At 42.4% G+C, this 22,218-nt stretch overlaps 1 protein-coding gene across 1 annotated transcript in view; it reads right to left on the bottom strand.

Moving 5' to 3' along the window:
• cep131 (centrosomal protein 131) overlaps positions 1-22,218 on the bottom strand; it is a 115,157-nt gene that overhangs the window by 52,544 nt on the left and 40,395 nt on the right. The window contains exons 12-15 of the mRNA XM_048611093.1: positions 16,206-16,394; positions 12,501-12,692; positions 11,998-12,135; positions 8,197-8,322 (exon numbers count right to left, since the gene is read on the bottom strand). Coding sequence (XP_048467050.1) covers positions 8,197-8,322; positions 11,998-12,135; positions 12,501-12,692; positions 16,206-16,394 — 645 coding nt within the window. The remainder of the gene's footprint in view (positions 1-8,196; positions 8,323-11,997; positions 12,136-12,500; positions 12,693-16,205; positions 16,395-22,218) is intronic.

Below are 22,218 nucleotides of genomic sequence, written 5' to 3'. Positions count from 1 at the left end.
TAAACTGCAGCTTGAAATGACAATTGACATTTTGTGAACTTCCTTCCAGTAAGCAAAATTCATTGGACTTTCAAACTTATCCTCTTTCAATCACAACTTAGATATTTCCATAAGAAACTTACATCCATTTTAATCTAATTGAGAAAAGTACAACAAATTTTATAGAATGGTGATTTGGTCATAACTGGATCACTTGAATCACCACAACCTTCCTAAAGAGTTTACAGAAACAATTTATGAGAATGTTACAGGAGTAGGCAACTTTAGTTAGGTGGATAGATTGCAGAAGTTGGGGTTTTCTCCTTGGCGAAGGAAGATTGAGAGGAGAGTTGGTGGAAGTGTTTAAAATAATGATGAACAGAGATACAGCAGATGGAGATAATTGATGCTTTGGTGAAAGAGTCAAGAACCAGGGACGTGGATTTAAAATGACTGATAAAACAACTAAAAGAAACATGAGCAGAATCATTTTTATAGCCAGAGATTAGGATCTCAAATACACTGTCTGAGAGGATGGTGGAGGCAAATTCAATCACGGGTTTCAAGCCGGAACTGGTTATCTTGCTCTTGCAGAGATATGGCACCAATTCAACACGATGAACGATCCCGTCTGTGCTGTAATCATTCTAAGACTATATTACTTCTCATTTTAATCACTGGAGGCAATACTGATAAGCAACTGCGTATGAATTTAAGAACCAATGAAGATTTAATCAATGGGTTGGTTTGTCCAGGGGAATTATGACGTGCGTTAGCATAAAAATCTTTATTGTCCTTGGACAGACCGTCTTCAAGTTTTGCTATTTGCATAACTATGTACATGACCTCACTCCATACACTTTCTGGCATCCAGTCATTGGGGTGAGGGAAAATTAAAACTGGCAGAGGGAGTAAGGTGAGACAACAAGGTGCAGGGCTGGATGAACACAGCAGGCCAAGCAGCATCATAGGAGCAGAGAGGCTGACGTTTCGGGCCTAGACCCTTCATCAGAAAGAGTAAGGTGCTGCCCAACTACCATTAGCCATTCCCAATCTAACCACACTATATCTCAATTTAGTCATTGATTGGTGTAATAACAGAAGTGAAGGTACCGGTAGTAACAATGAAGCTCTGCCCAACTGTCATTTCTAGTCTTTACTGTTAACCAAAAGGCTGCTTTTCTCTACAACCATAGGTCATGCTGTAATCTGAGCACAGATGGATGAATCACTGAACCAATCTGGGATCAATGTCCTAGTGGAAAGGCTAAGTAAGGTGGTCACAAAGACTTTAAAGTGGTACACTGATGGGGGGAGGGGGGTCAATACAGTTTCAAAATTAAGCCACTTGACAGAATAAAAAGGAGTCAGTGAGTGAGTACTCACTCATCTCTATCCACATGGATAAGGAGAACTGCCAATTCGATTGGGATAACACCAAAATCCGGGGACAAGCTATGCAGAGACATGCATGGGAATTCCTAGAAGCCTGGTATTCCACTAAGAAAGCCATCAATAAACACATAGAACTCAACCCCATACACACTCCACTACGAAGGAAAACCGGAAGTGAGGCAATCCAGCTCAACGGACTCGAGTTTAAAAAGCAAGCGGGAAAACACACTGGCGCTTCATCAGAGGCTGCACTGATGATGTTACCCAGCATGGTAATGAAATGTCTGCAGAACAACAAACCAGCTCGGCGAGCCAACCAACCACAACACCCACAACCCAAGCTACAAATCTACTCCAAAACCTTAGAGAGAAATAATTAATTGGAGAATAAAGCATCAGTGCTGGGGAACAGATCGTGGTCTATAGCTGAAATGGGAGTTTTATATACGAACTCACAGAGCGCAGGGAATAAATTCAATGAGCTGCAGGCAAAAATTCAAATTGGAGATTAGAAAAAAGTAGACATCATGGAGACGTGGCCACAGCGTGGTCGGGATTGTGAACTAAATCTACCATGTTATAAAGTTTACAGGACGGATAGGGAAAAATGGCACAGGAAGTGGCATAGTCTTACTAATCATTAACAAAATTACTTCAATGATGAGGGAAGATATAATGAGGGGAAATCTTCAATGGAGTCCGTATGGATGGAAATGATGAACAGTAAAGGATCTAAAACTCGAAAAGGTGTTGTGTATAGACATCCTGGTAGGAGTTCTACTAGACTGCATAAATGCAGAAATTAGGCAAGTCTGTGGCAAAACCAGAGTAGTATTAATGGGGTTTTTAAACTGTAGCATAGATGTTAGGAAGCACTTCTACACACAAAGGGTGGTAGATGTTTGGAACGCTCTTCCACAAACAGCAGTGGATGCATGATCAGTTGTCAGTTTCAAATCTGAGACAGATAAAGTTTTGTAAGCAGATGGGCCAAAGGCAAGTATACCGTGTTAGGCCACTGATAAACCATGATCTCATTGAGTAGTGGAACACACAAGCAGCTGAATGGCCTACTCCTGTTCCTACGTTCCTTTAACTCCAATGTTGCCATTGAAGGGTTCTTCCTTCTGATCGCTGGAACGGCCTAGTCAGGCTACATTACAGAAAGAATGCACTCCGACCTTTTGAGGGCACCTCGTTTTCCTCTTGCAACCTTAGCAGCGCCACAGCTACTAATGACAATGCTAAACTGCTGACCCTCCAGATGGGGCTGCCAGCTTAAAGAGCTGGGCTGTTGTCCCAGTGAATCAAAAGCCCGGCAATCATAAACGACCCTCTGCAGTGCCACAGTTCACCAGTGTCCGTTCAGCTGTTGTATTCGGTCCCAGCAGCAGGACCTATGGCGGGCCACTGAAATTCTGGCCTTTGTGTCCTTGTCATAATTTGTTTCTCCAAGCATTTTTGTGGTGCCGCCAAATTTGGCTGTGGTACACTCAGTCTCTTCATCTAACTCATTCATATAGATTACAAACAGTCCCAGCACTGCTCTCTGTGGCACTTCACTAGTTACAGTTTGCCTACTGAAACTGACTCCATTGACATAAAAATCTGCGTACAAATTTAGAGCAAGAGAAGGCATTCAGCCCCTTGAGCCTGCTCCGCCATTCACAAATTCTGTTTCCTGGACATTAGCCAGTCTCTTAATATATTATCCACAATATTTGCGCATTTATCTTGTGCATCAACCTCTTATGTGGCACCTTAATGAATGACTTTGGAAAATATACAGCTACTGGCATGCCTCTGTCAATCCTGCTTTTTATGACAATAAAGAACTCAAATAGAATTATATTTCTCTGTCATAAAACCAAGATGATTCATTCAAGATTTGAGGCCTAAGATGAGTTAATGGAGTTAAAACACAAATGAGCCAGAAACTCACCAAATGGCCTAGACCATAAGACCATACAAAATAGGAACAGGAGTAGGCTGTTCGGCTCGAGTCTGCACTGCCATTCAATAGGATTGTGGCTCACATCCACTTTTCCTGCCCTTTCCCCATAACCTTTAATTCCCCTGCTGATCAAGAACCTATCCCAGCTTAAAGATATATAAGGACTCTGCTCCAACAGCCCTTTATGGCAAAGAGTTCCAAAGACTCTCAACCCTCAGACAAGAAATTCCTCTTTATCTCTGTCTGAAATTGATGCCTCACTATTCTGAGATTATGCCCTCTGGAGCTGGACTCTCCTAGGAGAGGACATATGTTCTCCACATTTATCTTGCCAAGTTCCTTAAGAACTGAGGAAGGGTCACCGGACGCGAAACATTAACTCTGTTTTTTCCTTCACAGATGCTGTCAGACCTGCTGTGCTTTTCCAGTAACTTTGTTTTTGTTCCTGATTTACAGCATCCGCAGTTCTTTTGGTTTTTATTGAATATAGTCCCAATCTGTTTAACCTTTATTGATAAGACAATCCCCCAATACTAGGGATCATCCTCGTGAATTTTCTCTGAAATGATATCTTTCCTTAAATAAGGGGACTGAAACTGCTCACAGCACTCCAGACATGGTCTCACCTGCATGTTTTTACAGTTACAATAAGACTTCCCTACTTTTATTTTCCATCCCCCTTGAAATAAAGGCCACACTCCATGAGCCTTCCTGATTACCTGCTGCACCTGTGTGCTAGCTTTCTGTGTTTCACGCATAAGTCCCCCCAAGTCCCTTTCGTTGCAGCTTTCTGCAATTTATCTCCATTTAAATAACATTCTGTTCTTTAGTTCTCCCTTCCAGAATGAACAAATTTGCATTTTCCTACATGATACTTCATTTGCCAATTTTTGACCACTTACTTAACCGATCAATATCTCACTATAACCTGTGTGCATCCTTTTCATAACCTGTCTTTCCATCCATGTTAGTGCCATCTGCAAACTTCGCTACAGAACATTCATTTCTTTCCACCAAGTCATTAATATACATATTGTAAACATTTGCAGTCTCAGCACTGATCCCACTGAGCTCCACAGGTCACAGGTCACCAACCTGTGAAAGAACCCTTAATCTCCACTCACTGCTTCCAGTCCATGAGCTAATTCTCTTGCAATATCAATATACTAGCTCCCAGACCATGGGTTCTTATCTCATGACTTAATCTTTTGTGAGGTACCTTGTCAAACAACTTCTGGAAATCCAAATATAACAGATCTACTTGTTCCCCTCTATGCATTCTGGTTGGGACTTCCTCGAAAAACTCTAATAAATTAGTTAGACATGATTTCCCTTTCATGAATCCATGCTGACTCTGCTTGATTAGATTATGATCATCCAAATATTTTGCTATTACTTCCTTAATAGTTGATTCCAATACTATTCCAACAATAGATGTTCGGCTAATCAGCTTTTTGCCTCCCTCTGTTTTTGAATAGGAGTGTCATAACAGGAGCTTTCCAATCCACCGGTAATTCTCCAGAATCCAACAATTTTTGGAAAATTGCAGCCAATGCATCCACTATCTCTGTAGCTACCTCCTTCAGGATCCTAGGATGCAAGCCACGAGTGACTTGACCTACTTTTGTTTCTGTGACACTCAGCTGGTGCTCCAGGATCATTATTAAAGAGAGAAAGGCAAAGGAGACAAATAAACTTGAATTCAAACAATGCCTTCCAAATCCTAAAGGTATCCCAAAAAGCCAAGGTGGTATTTCTGTAGTGTAGGCACTGTTATTCTTTAGGCAGATACAGCACCCAAATTGTGTACAGCAAGATCTTTCAAGCAACATGAAGGCAAATGGTCAATTCAGGTGGTGTTGTTTATAAAGAGAGCTTCACTTTGGGCTCAAAGGAGAATACTGATCATCCCACAGCCACCTGGAGATTTGTCTTTATGGATCAAGTACTTAGAAAATAAACTGCCTTGAACTGAAGGCTTCATGACAGTTGCCTGGGAACTGTGCATTAACTTGCACAACAGATTGCCAATGGTTGCAAATAAATTAAGTATTACAGAATACAATCCATTCTGCTAGAAATTGGTCAGGGAAAGGTATAAAAGTGTACATAAGTCAAACTACATAATCTCTTCCTGCTTGCAGCTCTGGCAGGACGCATCCATTCAACAAAAATACATTGCCTTTTTAAACTGCCTACTGCCAATTGTGAAGGAGATTAGCTTGTTTGTTTAGGCAAACAGCACATTTGCCACCTGTTTCATACTATTACGTACTGTGTATTAACAAATAAGCATGTTGTTACTAAAAGCACTTTAGAATGATGTCAAATGATAGACATTAAAAACTGTGTTTTATAGTTGAATGCTTATGAATCAATTTGGCTGGAGTTCAGTACTCATTCATGCACCTCAAATGTGATCAGGTGTACGCATGGATCAGTGGGTGCCAATCTGCTGCAGCCTGAGTTGCTTTGCATCCCTTCAGCAATGCACTATTCTTCCAAAATATAAGAAAGTTGGGAAAATTCCTTCCATGTACAATGAACTTGAGACAATAATGTAACTGGTCCAATAGTTATCAAGAATACCTGCTGAGGATAAGAGAACAAAGCATTAACTGATCATATTTAAATTCAACTTCCAGTCTTTGCCAAAGCTCATTTGAACCTGGGTCCCCAGAACGTTATCTTGGTCTTTGGATTAATAGTCTAGTGATAATACCACTAGGCCATCATCTCCAGGGGCCTTTGTGGCAACAGGGCCCAGACATGCTGACAGCATTCAAATACAGGACTACACTCTTCAGCTTGAACTTCCAAAGGTTTGGGGATTACACACAGGTTGAGTTGGTGAAGGGTGGAGGGGTAGGCAGGCATCTCTGAAGTGTCCTGAGAGAAGACTTTCAGCAGTGGGGGTACCTAGATGTAGTTTCACCTTCAGCTGAGTGCCTTCTGGCACTACCGTGTCTCTCTAGGAGGGAGGGGCACCTGTCTTGCAATTAGAGCTGAATACCAATAGCTACAGCAATAGAACGCAGATCTACGATACATCCAGCAGACGGAGTGTGCTGGACCTGGTTCTCCATGGTAGCTACCAACCTGCCCTTGGGGACAGCACAGTTTAAAGACCGTTGGCCGAATTATCAAATCTTGGATCCAGTTCCTCAAGTGTCTCCGCTAATGCTGTCGCTACTGTCAATTTTGTATTTTGACTGAGCTATTCATGAGCAACACCATGATGTCCTCTCCTGCCTAAGGCCTGTCCAGGTGCCTGGTCTCCAGGAGTCCTCCAAGTGTCAGCAACCTGAAGCATTTCTTCCTTGGCAAGCCGCAGAGGCATGCCAAAGATGTGCTCACCAGAATGTGCTCCAGACTCTAGCTAAAGCACCCACTGAACTGTCATTATCCGAGCTGGTGAAGGATGTAGAAGATAGCTAGGCCAGTGTTTCCTCTGAAGGATCAGTGATCACTCCTCAGGAGTGGAGGAAGAAATGTTGGCTGGAGGGGCTGCTCTCATGAGGCTGGACATTGAGCAGATTCCACTGGTGCCTGCAAGAAGACAAGACAGAGAATGAGTAGTAGGGGTACAGTAGAGTATTAGGCTTGTTAAAAATACATTCAGTTGATAATGAATCTAATTTGATTGCACACATGGTAGACTCAGTATCCCTGCATGAGCATCCTCTTTCCTCTCCCATGAGCTCAAGGATCCTCTCCTTGAATGAGGAGGGAAACAAACATTGGACACCCCACCACCACCCGTTTTGACTCTTTTAGCCATATTGTGGGCTGTTTTCTCCTGCAAGAAGACAAACTGGGATGAATGAGATGAAAATGACTCACACAGCTGTTTGTGTTGGTGCAGGTGGGAGAAATGAGGTGAGATGTCCTGAGTCAGTTAGTAGAAAGTGCAGGGGACAGGTAGAATTAGTAGCCTGGGAAATAGTATGGATGACAGCCATTGAGGAAAATTGCCACATGCAATGGTGGAAGAGGTAGACATGTGTGCAACAGCGGAGTTAGACTGAGAGTGAAGTAACAAAGAAGAGATGATGATATTTACCCTTGCGGAGCACAGAAGGTCATTAATCTCCTTCCTACATAAGGTATTCCTCCAGATCATGGACACCATGTAGAACCAGGTGGCAACTTCAGACCAGGCCAGGTCTGCTGGCATGGCCTATTCTGGCCAGCTTGAGGTGAGCCGCCCCGTCCAGCAGATCTTCCAAGTCTCCATCAGCAAATCAGGGTGTCAACTTGCCTCTGTCAGTCATCTCTGGCACAATTCTTCACACACTGCAACTGTGAAAATCTCTTTCTGCCTTGTAGTGTGCACAGGATTTAAATACTGTGCTGGCAGCAGCAAATCCAGAAAGATCTGGCAGCACTCATGCTCGTGAGCGCAAAGTATGAGACAGTGCCACCACGGGAATGTGGTGCATTCTTAACGAGATGAGCAGTGTAAAATTTCATGACACAACTCGCTGGAGCTTATGGGTAGAAACCACCCATGAAACGCCCTGAAATTGATACCTGCCTGATTTTTGATAAAATTCAGCTCAACAAGCCAGTGGGTTCTAACTGTACTGCAACCTTTCTATGAGTCTATAAACAATATTTTAGCAGAAGCACCCAGAAATTACATGAAGAAAATGAAAATCTCATCGAGGTTCACTAAACAATCATGGACTGTTAACCTGGCATAAATCAAGAGCACCAAATTAAGTAGCAGGGGTAAAGTTGTTAGATGTCTGTAAGCAACAGTAAATTTCCGTCAGGGCACTCTGTGGCTGATCTTTAACTTAAGCCCAATTTTTGGCAAGACTTACTGTAAAATCTAGATTTTAAAATCTTATTGTGTGTTCTACCTGATCAATGAAAGCCAGATGCCGCTGAATAGTTGATTCATACTGTTCCTTCTGCATTTTTATCCGATGACACATTTCCCTTTCAGTCTCTTTCATATGACGCACAGTCAATTCTTTTTGCTGTGCCTGAAAAGAAAAGTCTGATAAGAAAAGTATACAAAATTCTGTCCTTTGTTTATAAGGAACTGTACAACCAAATAGAAACAATTTACATTCTGTCCCATGTATCTCACTATGTAAATCAAATCAGTCTTACTGGAGGTACTGTACAACTTGGCTGACTCAGGACTAAGGTCAGAACAAGCGGGTAGAATTTTATGTGTAGGCAAAAGGCCTTGCCCACTAGTTTAAAGATATGGGTGAGCCTGCCATCAAGTGTTTGGGAAGCCCTGAGGTGGTGTTACAATCGCTGGGCTTTTATTTGGCTCAGGCAAGAGCTTTACCACATTGGGGAGCTAGCCTCTGCCTTGAGAGCTGCCATTCTTTCTAGTTCGAGCAATGGCAGGAGCTAGCAGACACTGCTAGGGGTTGCATGTATTCCCCAACAACAATCATCACTGTTGCTGGATTAGAAGGAGATGGAGGGGATTTCACTAGGGCTTGGCTGGCAGGTGCTCTGTCCCCAACCAACAGCCTCCAACAAGGGGTACAGGGTATTCCCTGGTCACCCCCTCCCTTCAATCACTGATAAATTACCTTGGTTAAGGAGGCAGGAGGAGGCTTTGAGTAGCCATTAAAAAATAAATCTGTGATGAATTTCATTAAATGAGTATAGAAAATAGGAGCAGAAGTAGGCCGTTCAGCCCCTCAAGCATGCTCCACCATTTAATAATATCATAGCTGATCTGTGTGAATTTCGAATTCCATATTCCATCTATCTCAAATAATTTTTGATTCCCATGCCTACCAAAACATTTCCAGCAACTTCTGTTTTTGTTCCTGATTTACAGCATCCACAGTTCTTTCGTTTTTTAAAGAATCCATCTACCTCTGCCTTAAAAATATTTAAAGATTCCACTGCCTTCCGAGGTAGTGTTCCAGAGTCATTTAGTCCTAAAGGAGCAACCCTTAATTTTAAAATAGTGCCCCCGAATTCTGCACTCACCCACATGACAAAAGACAATCCACGTCCATCTTTTCAAGACCATTTGGAATCATTTTTCTAATTCATTCATGGGTGGCAGGCATTGCTTTTTTAGTTTATTTTTATGACTCTAACCAGCAGAGAATTTCAGATTTTTATCACCATTTTAAAAATCATTTGCTGAGGTGGGGATTTGAACCTGGGTTCCCAAAACATTAGCTGCATCTCTGGATTAACAATGCAGTGATAACACCACTAGGCCATCTCCTCCCCTCAATCCTTCCCTAAATAAAGAAACATCAGGTAACTTTGATTTGGTTTGACTGTACCGTTTTGTATAGCATTCTAATATCTCATTGACTGAACCACTTCCAAAACATTCACCTCCCTCGTTAACCAAAACTGCACTTTGTAATCAAGGTGTGGTCACAACAATGCCTTGTTAACAAGGATAACATCCTTATTTTTAAATTCCGTTCCTAAGGAAAGCATCCTATTAGCCTTCCTGATTACATGCTGCGAGAGGTAGTGCACATTGTTATGGATAAGGAGGAGGTCACATACTCCTGGGAAAAGAAGTGTCTAAATGGAATGTGTTGGGACAGATACACAAGCCTCTAAAATAGCAACACAAGTTAATCAGGCCTTATGAGAGGAAACAAAGTCCTTGGGTTCATATCGAGAGAAAGTGAATTGGAAAGTCAAGTATTTAGGTTAAACTTTCATATAACCTTGGTCAGTTCAAATTTGAGCAGTTTCCGTTTAATTATATGGATGTAGACATCTATAATTGTCTACAGATTTTAGATCTGTATCAATACAGACAGATATATAGCAAAGCCAGCATATGTAGCCCACCCTAATTGCTTTTGAACTGAGTGGCTCATTGGGCCACTAACAGAGGGCAGTTAAGAGTCAACCAAATTGCTGTGGATTTCGAGTCACACATAGACCAGGTAAGAAGATTTCCTTCCCCAAAGGAAGGAATATCCCTGAAGGACATTAGTGAACCAGATGGTTTTATACAATCGATCAGTTTCATGGCAGCATCAATTCCCAATTTTATTAAGTGATTCTAATTTCTACCAGCGGCCACATTCTGTATCCCCAGAGGATTAGCCTGCACTTCTGGATTACAGGCCAGTTACATTAACATCATTTCCCTCTGGCTTTCAATATCATGAAATACAGCATCACTCTAAAGATGAAAAAATATTACATGAGAAATATAACCATGGGTAGGCCAATCAGTTCCTCGAGCCTGCTCCATCATTGAAACAGTTCGTTGTTGATTTGTTGTGGCTTTAACTCTCCTTTCCTACCTGCACCCCCTCATCCCAAATAACATTTGATTCCTTTGGATATATTCAAAAACCGAACCTCAACTGCTCACTCAGGTAATAAATGCCAATAACCCCAAGGGAGATCAAATTGTCACGCTCCTATTTTGTTTTTGAATTGTGTTCCTTAGTTGTAGATTGCCACACAAAGGAAAACTTCCAGTGTCCACCAGGTTAAGCACACAGAATGTTATATGTTTCAATAAATCAATCCCTCATCCCAGGAATCAGCCTGATTTATTAGGATAATACCAGAACACTGAGGTTACATGTATCAGGAAAGGCTGAACAGGCTGAAAACCCCAGTCTCTATTGAATAGGGGACTGAGGAGTAATCTGAACCAATTTTTACAATTATGAAGACATTTGATCAGGTAAGAATGAAAGGATGTTCCTGCTTGAAGTCAAGACCAGAACTGGGTAGTTTCAATACAATATAGTCACTAATGAATTGATTAGGTAATTCAGGAAAAACACCGTTATCTTGAGAGTGGTGCCAGCGTCAAATTTGCAAGCACAGGAAGTAATTAAATCCAGTCATGCTATTTGTGCTAAAGAGAAACTAGATAAACATATGAAGAGGAGAAAGAAATACAACAGATATGCTGGTTAAGGATGAAGGGTTGAAAAGGGTTCTATGTGATATAAACAATAGCATAGAAACGTTGCACCAAACAGATTATAATTCACACTGCGAATATTCCAACCACTGCCAAATAAGCTGAATTTGTTTGTCGGTCATTTTTAAAATTATTTACAGAAAGACTTTACTGTAATAAATGACATAGCAGACCACGGAAGAACCATAATGTCCACTTTCCTGGTGTTTTCATTAGCATGGAAGGCTTGAGTGCAAAAGGCTACAGCATTCAGCTTGTTGCACACAAAGCCACAAGTGAAAATAAAGATGTGGCACTCTGGCTACTCATTGCTGTAATGTTCAGTGGGTAAATCCCAGCTCTCACAATTTGGTCAGTTTTGAAATATTCAGATAGTATAGGCATCTGTACTGTGTAAACATTTAAATTAATAGCAGATAGGTATTAAAACAATGAGATTCGACAATTCATTGCATTTACATTTTATGCAATGTCAAAGAGAAGTATGAATAGATTACCCCCTTATAAAGGGTTGCCCTATGCTTAACCCTCTAGTCAAGTAAAACCTTCCAAGTTTATTTCAAGTTACAGGCTAGGATGAATCTATTTGAGACTGCCCATGTTAGCTTCACTCAAGAATGCTTGTGGTCAACAGAAAGATTTTACAAACTTTCAATCAATCTGTAAGAAACAATCAAAATGCATGCCATTACCCTGTTTTCTGAAATTAAAAGTAATATCAACCACAAATATTGCAGATCATGCTCGTGGTATTTACCAAAGCAGTCTGCAACATGACAATTGCACGTTTCTTTTCCTCAAATTCCAGTTTTAATCTGATCATTGAGCTTGTAACCTCGGTTGCCATGACTGAAGCTTGTTCGAGGTGAGACAATTCTTCTTCAGAAAGCAGAACCTGGAGACAGTATACAGCAAATGTTATATTGAAAAGGCTACATCACATGCTCAATATGACCTACTGTTTTCAAATGACTTTAATGCCATGTTGGCAGTTAGGCCAAAACATAGTACTTGATCCCATGCCTCAATTTTTAAAATAATCAAGTCCGATTCAAGGGCCCAGTGCACTCTCCCAGCCTACGACTTGCCGATGTGTAACTCTCCTTCCCCTTCCTTTACCAAAGGTAAAGTAAATGCCCTGCACACTGCTACAATTGACATATCTTATTCTTAAAATAAAGACCTTCCTTGCTATTCATTTTAGGGTTACAAGAATTTAATTTAAGTTTTAAAAAATGAAAAGCAGACAGCCCGACTTACCTCTTTGGGAGCTGTTGAGGAACAAGACTTCGGTCGCTCTTGTTCAGACTTCTCCATCTCATCAAGGAAACTCATAATGCTTTGCAGCTTTGCTTCAGACAGCAGAGTGCCATCATTTGGCAGGCCTGAAGCCTGCTCAATTTGCCCCAGTTTCTCCAGATTATCTGCCGTCAAGGATGTGGAGTCGCAATCCTGTTTGTTAAGAGACAGCGTGTAGGACAAACTGTGCACGTCAAGCAAATTGTACTCGTTGTTAATATGATAGCAATCGGTAACTTTAAAAATCAAAACACTAATGGTTACACATAAGGGCAGTAAGTAAAAAAAAAGATGGATGTTACACCAATCCTTTGGAGATCCAATGACAAATTTTCGAAGTTGGATGATTCTCTGCAGTTCCGCTGCCATCCCACCTTCAAACAGTTCTTTATATTACAGCAGTTCATAACCACACAAGCATGACACCCTCAACCAATCAAAGGCATGTTTTAAAATTTTAACTACATATTGACATGCGTCCAATGTAATTCATCCAATTTTTTTAGGTTTCTACTGCTGTGAAGCCTTACTAGCAACAGTGAAACAATTTAAGATCGCAATGTTCCTATGAGCTACAGCGAAATAATATAAGATTGCAATGTGCCTTACAGGCTATAGTGAAACAATTTAAGATCAAAATGTGCTTTACAAGCAACAGTGGATCCATTCAAGACACAATTCTCACCTTGGAAGCTGGAAAAGCCAAACACTTTTTCAACTTGTTACTTATTTCCTACCATTTGAACTAATTCAAAGTGTCAAGTCTCTCAAAACATAGCAGGATGGCATGTTACAGCCAAGGTGCCTGTTAAGTATTATAGTTGGGGTATGTTATCTTGGGACAGTCTCCCTTTAAGAAGTGAATCACATGAAATACTTGTGTGTCATACTGGTGAGTCATCAGCTAGCTTCATGGACTCTTTCAGACTGTATTGAGTTTTTAAACAGAATGCACAGCTCAGAATAAAACCTCCTTTTTGGATTGCAGCAAACAATGAGTTTGTGCGTTCTTTAGTTCTGACTGGAGCCTAGTACCTGCCTAGTACAGAATACTACCAACCAGGGTAATTTGAATCAATGCAGGGGCATAGAAGGCTAATTAGGCCTGGGGTGTTTTTATTAAATATTGCTTTCCAGATTCATTGGCTCACTGTTGTTGTATTCCCTTTATTCCAATATTCGAATTGTCCTCTAACATTCTATTGAAATATACAAAAGAGCAGCCTGCCTTCAGATTGAAGGCAAGATGATAAATTGGGTAGCTGAAGTCAGATTTCAGAAAAGTGTAAGGATAATAAAGCATTAATAGGGGATTTTAACTACCCAAACATTTGCAATAATTTAGTATGCAAATTAGGGACAGAGCAAAATTCTTGAGTTGCCTCCAGGAGAAGTTTTTTTAGCCAGGATATATAAAGTCCAACAAGGGGAGGGCCAGATCTGGACCCCTAATATTCAGAAGTGAGCTCAGTCAGGTGGAAGGTATATCAGTTGAGGTACATTTTGGACGCAGCGACCATAACTCAGTTAGAATTAGGATAATTATGGAAGAGGATAAGAATGGGCTGGAATAAGCGTTCTAAATTAGGGAAGACTAATTTTACTAAGATGAGATACATTTTGATACAAGTGGACTGGAAGCAGCTACTTGCAAATAAAACTGCATCAGAGCAGTGAGAGGTGTTCAAGGAAGAATTTGCAAGAGTATAGGGCCATTATGTTCCCAAACAAAGGGAAGGTTCATGCCAGGACAGGCCTGTTTCTAATGGGGTTCTGCAGGGTTCAGTGTTGAGACCATTGTTGTTTGTGTGACGTTTACAATTTGTACTTAAATGTGTGGGGTATGATCAAGAAATTCGCAGATGACATGAAAATTGATACGGTAAATAGTGAGGAGGATAGCCACCAACTGCAGAAACATATCAATGGTCTGGTCAGCTGGCAGAGCAATGGTAAATGAAACTCAACCTGGAAAAATGGGAGGCAATGCACTTAGGGAGGACCAATACAGCAAGGGATTACACGATTAATGGTTGGACCCTACGACATACGGAAGATCAGAGGAAACTTGATATAAAAATCCATAGATCCCTGAAGTAGCAAGGCTGATAAATAAGGTGGTTAAGAAGGCATATGGAAACTTGCCTTTATTTAAAAAATCAGAGTACAAGAGCACGAGGTTATGCTGGAACTCTATAAAATGCCGGTTAGACCACAACTGGGTTATTGTAAACAGTTTTGGTCATCACAGTATAGGAAGAATGTGATTGCATTAGGGGAGGTGTAGAGCAGATTTACCAGCTTGGGACGGAGGGTCTGAGCAATGAAGAAAGGTCGGATTGGCTGAGGTTGTTTCATTAGAGCTGTGAAGTTGAAGAGGAATCTTGATTTATGGCATATAAAGTTATGAGGGGTATAGATAGGGTGAATAGAAAGGCACTTTTTCCATTAGCGGAGGGGTCAATAACCAGGAGACATAGATTTCAGATGAGTAGGAGAAGGTTAAGAGGAAGTTGAGGAGAAACGTTTTCACCCAGAGGATGGTGGGAGTCTGGAACTCACTTGCCTGAAAGAGTGGATGGATCAGAAACTCTCATAACATTTAAGTAGTACTTGGAAATTCTCTTGCCTCGCTCTAGTCTCCCGGCTATGAGCCAAGAGCTGGAAAACGAGACTTGTGTAGCCAGGTTTTTATTGACTGGTGTTGAGATAATGAGCCAAATGTTCCACTGCTAAGCTGCAAATGTTTAAAATGGATCACTACCCAAGAGCCTCATAGTACAACCCCTCATCTATCCCCTCATGTAGTAACATAAACAGGCTCATAGTAGTAACTATATAATGTTCCATCAACACCTATGGGACCAGAGTTATGCCAGTAAGAGTAATGACTAACAGACGGATCTATCAATAAATACCTCCTCCCTGGTGTCGTTCCATCACAAGGTATCTTGCACCTCACACTCAGGAGAATGGTCATCCAAAATAAGTCCTAAATCAAGTCCTTGGTTTAGGGTGTCATTAGAGCATATGTCACACTACTCTTACAATAACATCATTCCGGATTAGCAATTTTCTGCTTCCCTTCTGATTCCCAGGGAAAATCTCCATACTCCCTATGATGATGTTCCTATATAGACCCTATTAAAATGAAGGGCTATTGGCTCCTTAAGTTAGGGATGTTACATGGTATGCAAGGACTGTGAGAAACACCACATAGGCCAAACCAGAAGACTACAATACAGACACACGAGCACCAACTAGCCACCAAGAGACACGACCAATTCTCATTTGTCTCACTACACACGGACAATGAGGGACACGAATTTGACTGGGACAACGCATCCATAATAGCACAAGCCAAACAGAGACATGCCAGGGAATTCCTGGAGGCCTGGTATTCCAACCGGAACTCCATCAAACACGTTGAATTAGACCCTGTGTACAAACCACTGAGAAACAGAACCGGAAGTAATGCCAACCATCCTAACAAACTGAAGCATATAAATAACAAGTGGGACAGAACATCGACGTCTTACCGTAGGCGCACTGACGATGTTACCTAGCAGAGTGAAGAAACGTTTGCAACCAAACCTAACAGCTCGGCGAGCATGTCTACAACCACATCAGTTTATAGTTTATAGTCACAAAACAGTCAAAACATACCCCATCAATCCAAGCATATTTATCCTTCTTATGGGCGTTTGGTTCAGGGAGTAGTTTAGGTTCTTCCTCCAGTAACTTGAGTGTGTCAAGTACTTCATTCAGCGTTGTTTTAGACTGGGTTAGGCTTGTTGTCATTATCCCCTGTTCCTCAGCTGATATCTCTGTCTCAATCACATCCTGTGGCTGGTTCTACAAAACATACTGAGATCGGTTAAAAATTTTTAGGAAGAAACATATATTAATTTAGTGCTCTTCATATGTACAGGGCCTCCAAAAGCACATAGCATTTAATGGATCACTGTTAAATCATAAAATCAGTTGTTTTATGAAATGAATGCAGTCAAACAACATCCAGTAAAAGCACCCACAAACAATAAAGAGATTCATGTCCAATGCGTTTGAAAGACTGACTAAGGAGCAAATGTTGGTGGGGACACCAGCAAAACGGACACACTCTTTAGTTAGCACATGGGAACTTTTGAATTCACCAGAGAGATGGATTAAGGACAGATCTGATGACTCATCTGAAAGGCAGTACCTCCAACTGAGCAAAGATTTTAATATTAATAGAGTTACTTGAGATCAGGATGGTGGGGAGAGCAGATAAAAATCTGCCAGCATTCTTTTTCAGAGCAGCATGGTGGCTCAGTGGTTAGCACTGCTGCCTCACATCACCGGAGAACTGGGTTCGATTCCACCCTTGGACTACCATCTGTGTGGAGTTTGCACATTCTCTCCTCCTACAGTCCAAAGACGTCCAGGTTACGTGGACTGGCCGTGCAAAGTTGCCCATAGTGTGCAGGGGCCTGAAGACTAGGTAGATTAGCCATTGGGGATGGGTCTGGGTGGGATTTTCTTCCTCGGAGGGATGGTGTGGACTCGATGGGTTGAATAGCCCGCTTCTACACTGTACGGATTCTATGATTCTCAGTGCTGCACTGAGATATCAAACATTATACCGGAATAAAACTCAAGCATTTCAAAGATAATATTTGTACCAGTGAGGGAAACTGACTAAAATTTATAAGGTCCCTTGTTAAATTCAAGCAAGTTTTTCCCAAAACGGAGGTGAACTAACAAAATAGGCAAAATAAAGCACTCTGTTAAAAAAAGCATCTGCCAATGTCAAGTGATAACAAGGTGTAGAGCTGGATGAACACAGCAGGCCAAGCAGCATCAGAGGAGCAGGAAAGCTGATGTTTCGGGTCGAGACCCTTCTTCAGAAAAAGATTATATTCATTGGAATTCAGAAGATTGAGGGGGGGATCTTATAGAAACATACAAAATCATGAAGGGAATAGATAAGATAGAAGTAGAGAGGATGTTTCCACTGGTAGGTGAAGCTAGGACAAGAGGGCATAGCCTCAAGATTAGAGGGAGCAGATTTAGGACTGAACTGAGAAGGAATTTCTTCACCCAGAGGGTTGTTAATCTATGGAATTCCTTGCCCAGTGAAGTAGTTGACGCTACTTCAGTAAATGTTTTTAAAAAAAAGGTAGATTTTTTTTGAACAATAAAGGAATTAAGAGATACGGTGAGAACGCGGGTAAGTGGATCTGAGTTCACAAAAGGATCAGCCATGATCTTATTGAATGGCGGAGCAGGCTTGAAGGGCCAGACGGCCTACTCCTGCTCCTAGTTCTTATGTTCTTATGTATGAAATATGAGGAATCTTATAAATCAGTACAATTCTAGTATAATAGAAAGGAAATTCAGAAATTCCAAACATTTTTAAAGTTACCATAATGTAGTTTAGTGATGGGGAGAGCTTTTTTCCCATTAATTTGTGGGATATGAACGTCACTTTCTGGCAGCATTTATTGCCTGTCCCTAGTTGCCCTTGAGAAGGTGGTGGTGAGCTGCCTTCTTGAACTACTGCAGACCCCCTGCTGTGGGTTGACCCACAATGCCATTAGGGAGGGAATTCCAGGATTTTGACCCAGCAACAGTGAAGGAACGGTAATATACAGGTAGTTCTCCTATAATGTGATAGTTGTGTTCTTGTGGGACTTCGCGCTATAGAAAATTACCATAGAAAATAGTGTTATAGGGAAATTGCTATTAAAAAAAAGTCGCTATACCTGTACATCAGAAAGTTGACGTTATCCAAATAGCATCCACCATACATCAATCGCATTACAGCCAATTCACATTAATGAAACACACGTTATAGCAGAATGCGTTATAGTAGAGAGTACACACTGCTACTACTGAGTAATGGTGGTGGAGGGAGTGGACGCATGTGGATGTGGTGCCAATCAAGCTGGCTGCTTTGTCCTAGATGATGTTGAGCTTCTTGAATGTTGTTGGAGCTGCACTCATCCAAGCAAGTGGGGAGTATTCCATCACACGCCTGACATGTGCCTTGTAGATGATGGACAAGCTTTGAGGAGTCAGGGGGTGAGTTAATTGCTGCAGTCTTCCTAGCCTCTGACCTGCTCTTGTAGCCACTGTGTTTATTTGGTGAGTCAATGATAACCCCAAGGATGTTGATGATGGGGGATTTAGTGTTGATAACACCATTGAATGCCAAGGGGTGGTGGTTAGATTGTCTCTTATTGGTGATGGTCATATCCTGGCATTTGTGTGGAGCGAATGTTACTTGCCACTTGTCAGCTCAAGCGTGAATATTGTCCAGGTCTTGTTGCATTTGAACATGGACTCCTTCAGTATCTGAGGAGTCACAAATGGTGCTGAACATTGTGCAATCATTGGCGAACATCCCCTCTTCTGACCTTATGATGAAGGGAAGGTCTTTAATGAAGCAGCTGAAGATTGTTAGGCTAAGGACACTACCTTGAGGAACTCCTGCAGAGATGTCCTGGAGCTGAGACGACTGACCTCCAACAACCACAACCATCTTCCTATTTCTCAGGTATGACTCCAACCACCTGAGAGTTTGCCCCCGATACCGATTGATTCCTGTTTTGCCAGGGGTCCTTGATGCCACACTCGGTGAATACAGCCTTAATGTCAAGGGCTGTCATTCTCAGCTCTCCTCTGGAATTCAGCTCCTTTGTCCATGATTGAACCAAGTCTGTAATGAGGTCAGAAGTCGACTGGCCCTGGAGGTACCCAAACTGGGCATCACTGAGCAGGTCATTGCTGAGCAGGTGCTGCTTAATACCACTGTTGATGACACTTTCCATCACCTTACTGATGATCAAGTGTAGACTAATGGGGCGGTAATTGGCAGGGTTGAATTTGTCCTGCTTTTTATGTACAGGACATACTTGGGCAATGTGCCACATTGTTGGGCAGCTGCCAGTGTTGTAACTGTACTGGAACAACTTGGCTAGGGGACCGGCAAGTTCTGGAGCACAAATCTTCAGTACTATTGCCGGAAATTTAGGGACGACATGGTGGCTCAGTGGTCAGCACTACCGCCTCAGCACCAGGAACCCGAGTTCAATTCCACGCTCGGGTGACTGTCTATGTGGAGTTTGCATGTTCTCCACGTTTGCATGGGTTTCCTCCGGGTGCTCTGGTTTCCTCCCACAGTCCAAAGATATGCAGGCTAGGTGGATTGGCTATGCTAAATTTCCTATAGTGTTCAGGGATGTGTAGATTATGTGGGTTATAGGGGGAATGGGTCTGGGTGGAATGCGTGGAGGGTCGGTGTGGACTTGTTGGGCTGAAGGGCCTGTTTCCACACTGCAGGGATTCTATGATCTAAATGTTGTCAGGACCCGTAGCCTTTGCGGTATCTAGTGTCTAACTATTTCTTGATATCATGTGGAGTGAATCAAATTGGCTGAAGACTGGTATCTGTAATGCTAGGGACCACTGGAGGAGGTGGAGATTGATCATCCACTTGGCACTTCTGGCTGAAGATTGTTGTGAAAGCTTCAGCCTTATCTTTTGCACTGATATGTTGGGCTCTTCCATCATTGAGGATGGGGATATTTGTGCAGCCTCCTTCTCAGTGAGTTGTTTAACTGTCCACCACCATTCATGACTGGGTGTGGCCAGACTGCAGAGCTTAGATCTGATCTGTTGGTTGTGGGATCGCTTAGCTCTGTCTATCACTTGCTGCTTATGCTATTTGGCGTGCAAGTAGTCCCATTTGGTGGCTTCACCAGGTTGACACCTGATTTTCAGGTATGCATGGTGCTGCTCCTGGCATGCTCTCCTGCACTCTCCCTTGAAGCAGAGTTGATCCCCTGGTGTGATGGTAATGGTTGAGTGGGGGATATGCCGGGCCATGAGGTTACAGATTGTGCCGGAGTACAATTCTGCTGCTCTTGATGGCCCATAGCGCTTTACGGATGCCCAGTCTTGAGCTGCTAGATCTGTGCGATGTCTGTCCCACTTAGCACGGTGATAGTGCCACATAACACAATGGAGGTTATTCTCCATAAGGACTGTGTGATGATCACTCTTACTGATAGTCACGGACAGATGCAACTGCAACTGGCAGATTAGTAAGGATGAGGTAAAATATGTTTTTCCCTCTTGTTGATTCCCTCACCACCTGCCTCAGACCCAGTCTAGCAGCTGTGTCCCTTAGGACCCGACCAGCTCGATCAGTAGTACTGCTGCTGAGCCACTCTTGGTGGTGGACACTGAAATCCCCACCCAGAGTGCATTTTGTGCCCTCGCCATCCTCAGTGCTTCCTCCAAGTGTTGTTCAACGTAGAGGAGCACCAAGTCATCAGCTGAGGGAGGATGGTACGTGGTAATCAGTAGGAGGTTTCCTTGCACACGTTTAACCTGAAGTCATGAGACTTTTTTGGGTCCGGTGTCAATGTTGAGGACTCCCAGAGCAACTATATACCACTAGACTATATACCACTGTGCTAGCACCTCTGCTGGGTCTGTTCTGCCAGTGAGGCAGGACATATCCAGGGATGGCGATGGTGCTGTCTGTAAGATACGATTCTGTGAGTATGACAATGTCAGGCTGTTGCTTAAAGGTCTGTGAGACAGCTCTCCCAATTTTGGCACTAGCCCCCAGATGTTAGTGAGGATAACTTTATGGGTCAACAGGATTGTCTCTGCCATTGTCTTTTCCAATGCCTCAGACAATGCCAGGTGATCCGTCCCATTTCATTTCTTTGAGACTTTGTAGCAACTGGTACAACTAAATGGCTTGCTAGGCCATTTCAGAGGGCAGTTGAGAGTCAACCACATTGCTGCGAGTCTGGAGTCACATGTAGGCCAGGCCAGGTGAGGATGGCAGATTTCCTTCCCTGAAGGACATTAGTGAATCAGATGAGTTTTTCTGACAATCAATCATGATTTCATGGTGATCAGTAGATTCTTAATTCCAGATCATGTTAAATTAAATTCAAATTCCAATTCCACCATTTACCATGACAGGATTCGAACCCAGGTCCCCAGAAGATTAGCTGAGTTTCTGGATTAATAGTCTAGCAATAATACCATTAGGCCATCTAAACATCTGCCAAGAGTCTGATAGATTCTTTACAGCAGAGGGACTACAAGGACCTCTGCTGGAATGTGTGTGTATATAATCTCCCACACATAAAAACAGAATAGAGATCAGGCTTCAATGTTCCGGCACGCATATGTACCTCGATGACATATGTAGCTGATGTCCATCAAATTAAGTGCCATCATGAGTCAGCATTTTCAAGATGCAAAATAACCATTGAAAGGAGAGGTGGAAGAGATACAAGTAATTTAGTGAGAGATAGTAGGAACTGCCGATGCTGGAGTCTGAGATAACTGGAGGAACACAGCAAGCCAGGCAGCATCAGAAGAGCAGGAAAGCTGACATTTCGCGTCTGGACCCTTCGTCAGAAATAAGGGAGGGGAAGGGGGCTCTGAATTAAATTGGGTGGGGGGGGGGGGGCGCAGTGACAGAAGGTGGATAGTGGAGCAGATAGTGGAGAGAAGACGGACAAGTCAAGAAGGCGGGGATGAAACTAGTAAAGGTGAGTGTAGGTAGGAAGTTGGGATGGGGTTGGTCAGTGAGGAGGGAAGGGCAGATAGGTGAGTGTAGGTAGGAAGTTGGGATGGGGTTGGTCAGTGAGGAGGGAGGGGCGGA

This window comes from Rhincodon typus, chromosome 23 (assembly GCF_021869965.1).
Source record: "Rhincodon typus isolate 14 chromosome 23, sRhiTyp1.1, whole genome shotgun sequence".
NCBI classification, from domain to species: domain Eukaryota; kingdom Metazoa; phylum Chordata; class Chondrichthyes; order Orectolobiformes; family Rhincodontidae; genus Rhincodon; species Rhincodon typus.
This window is presented reverse-complemented; position numbering and strand designations above follow the sequence as displayed.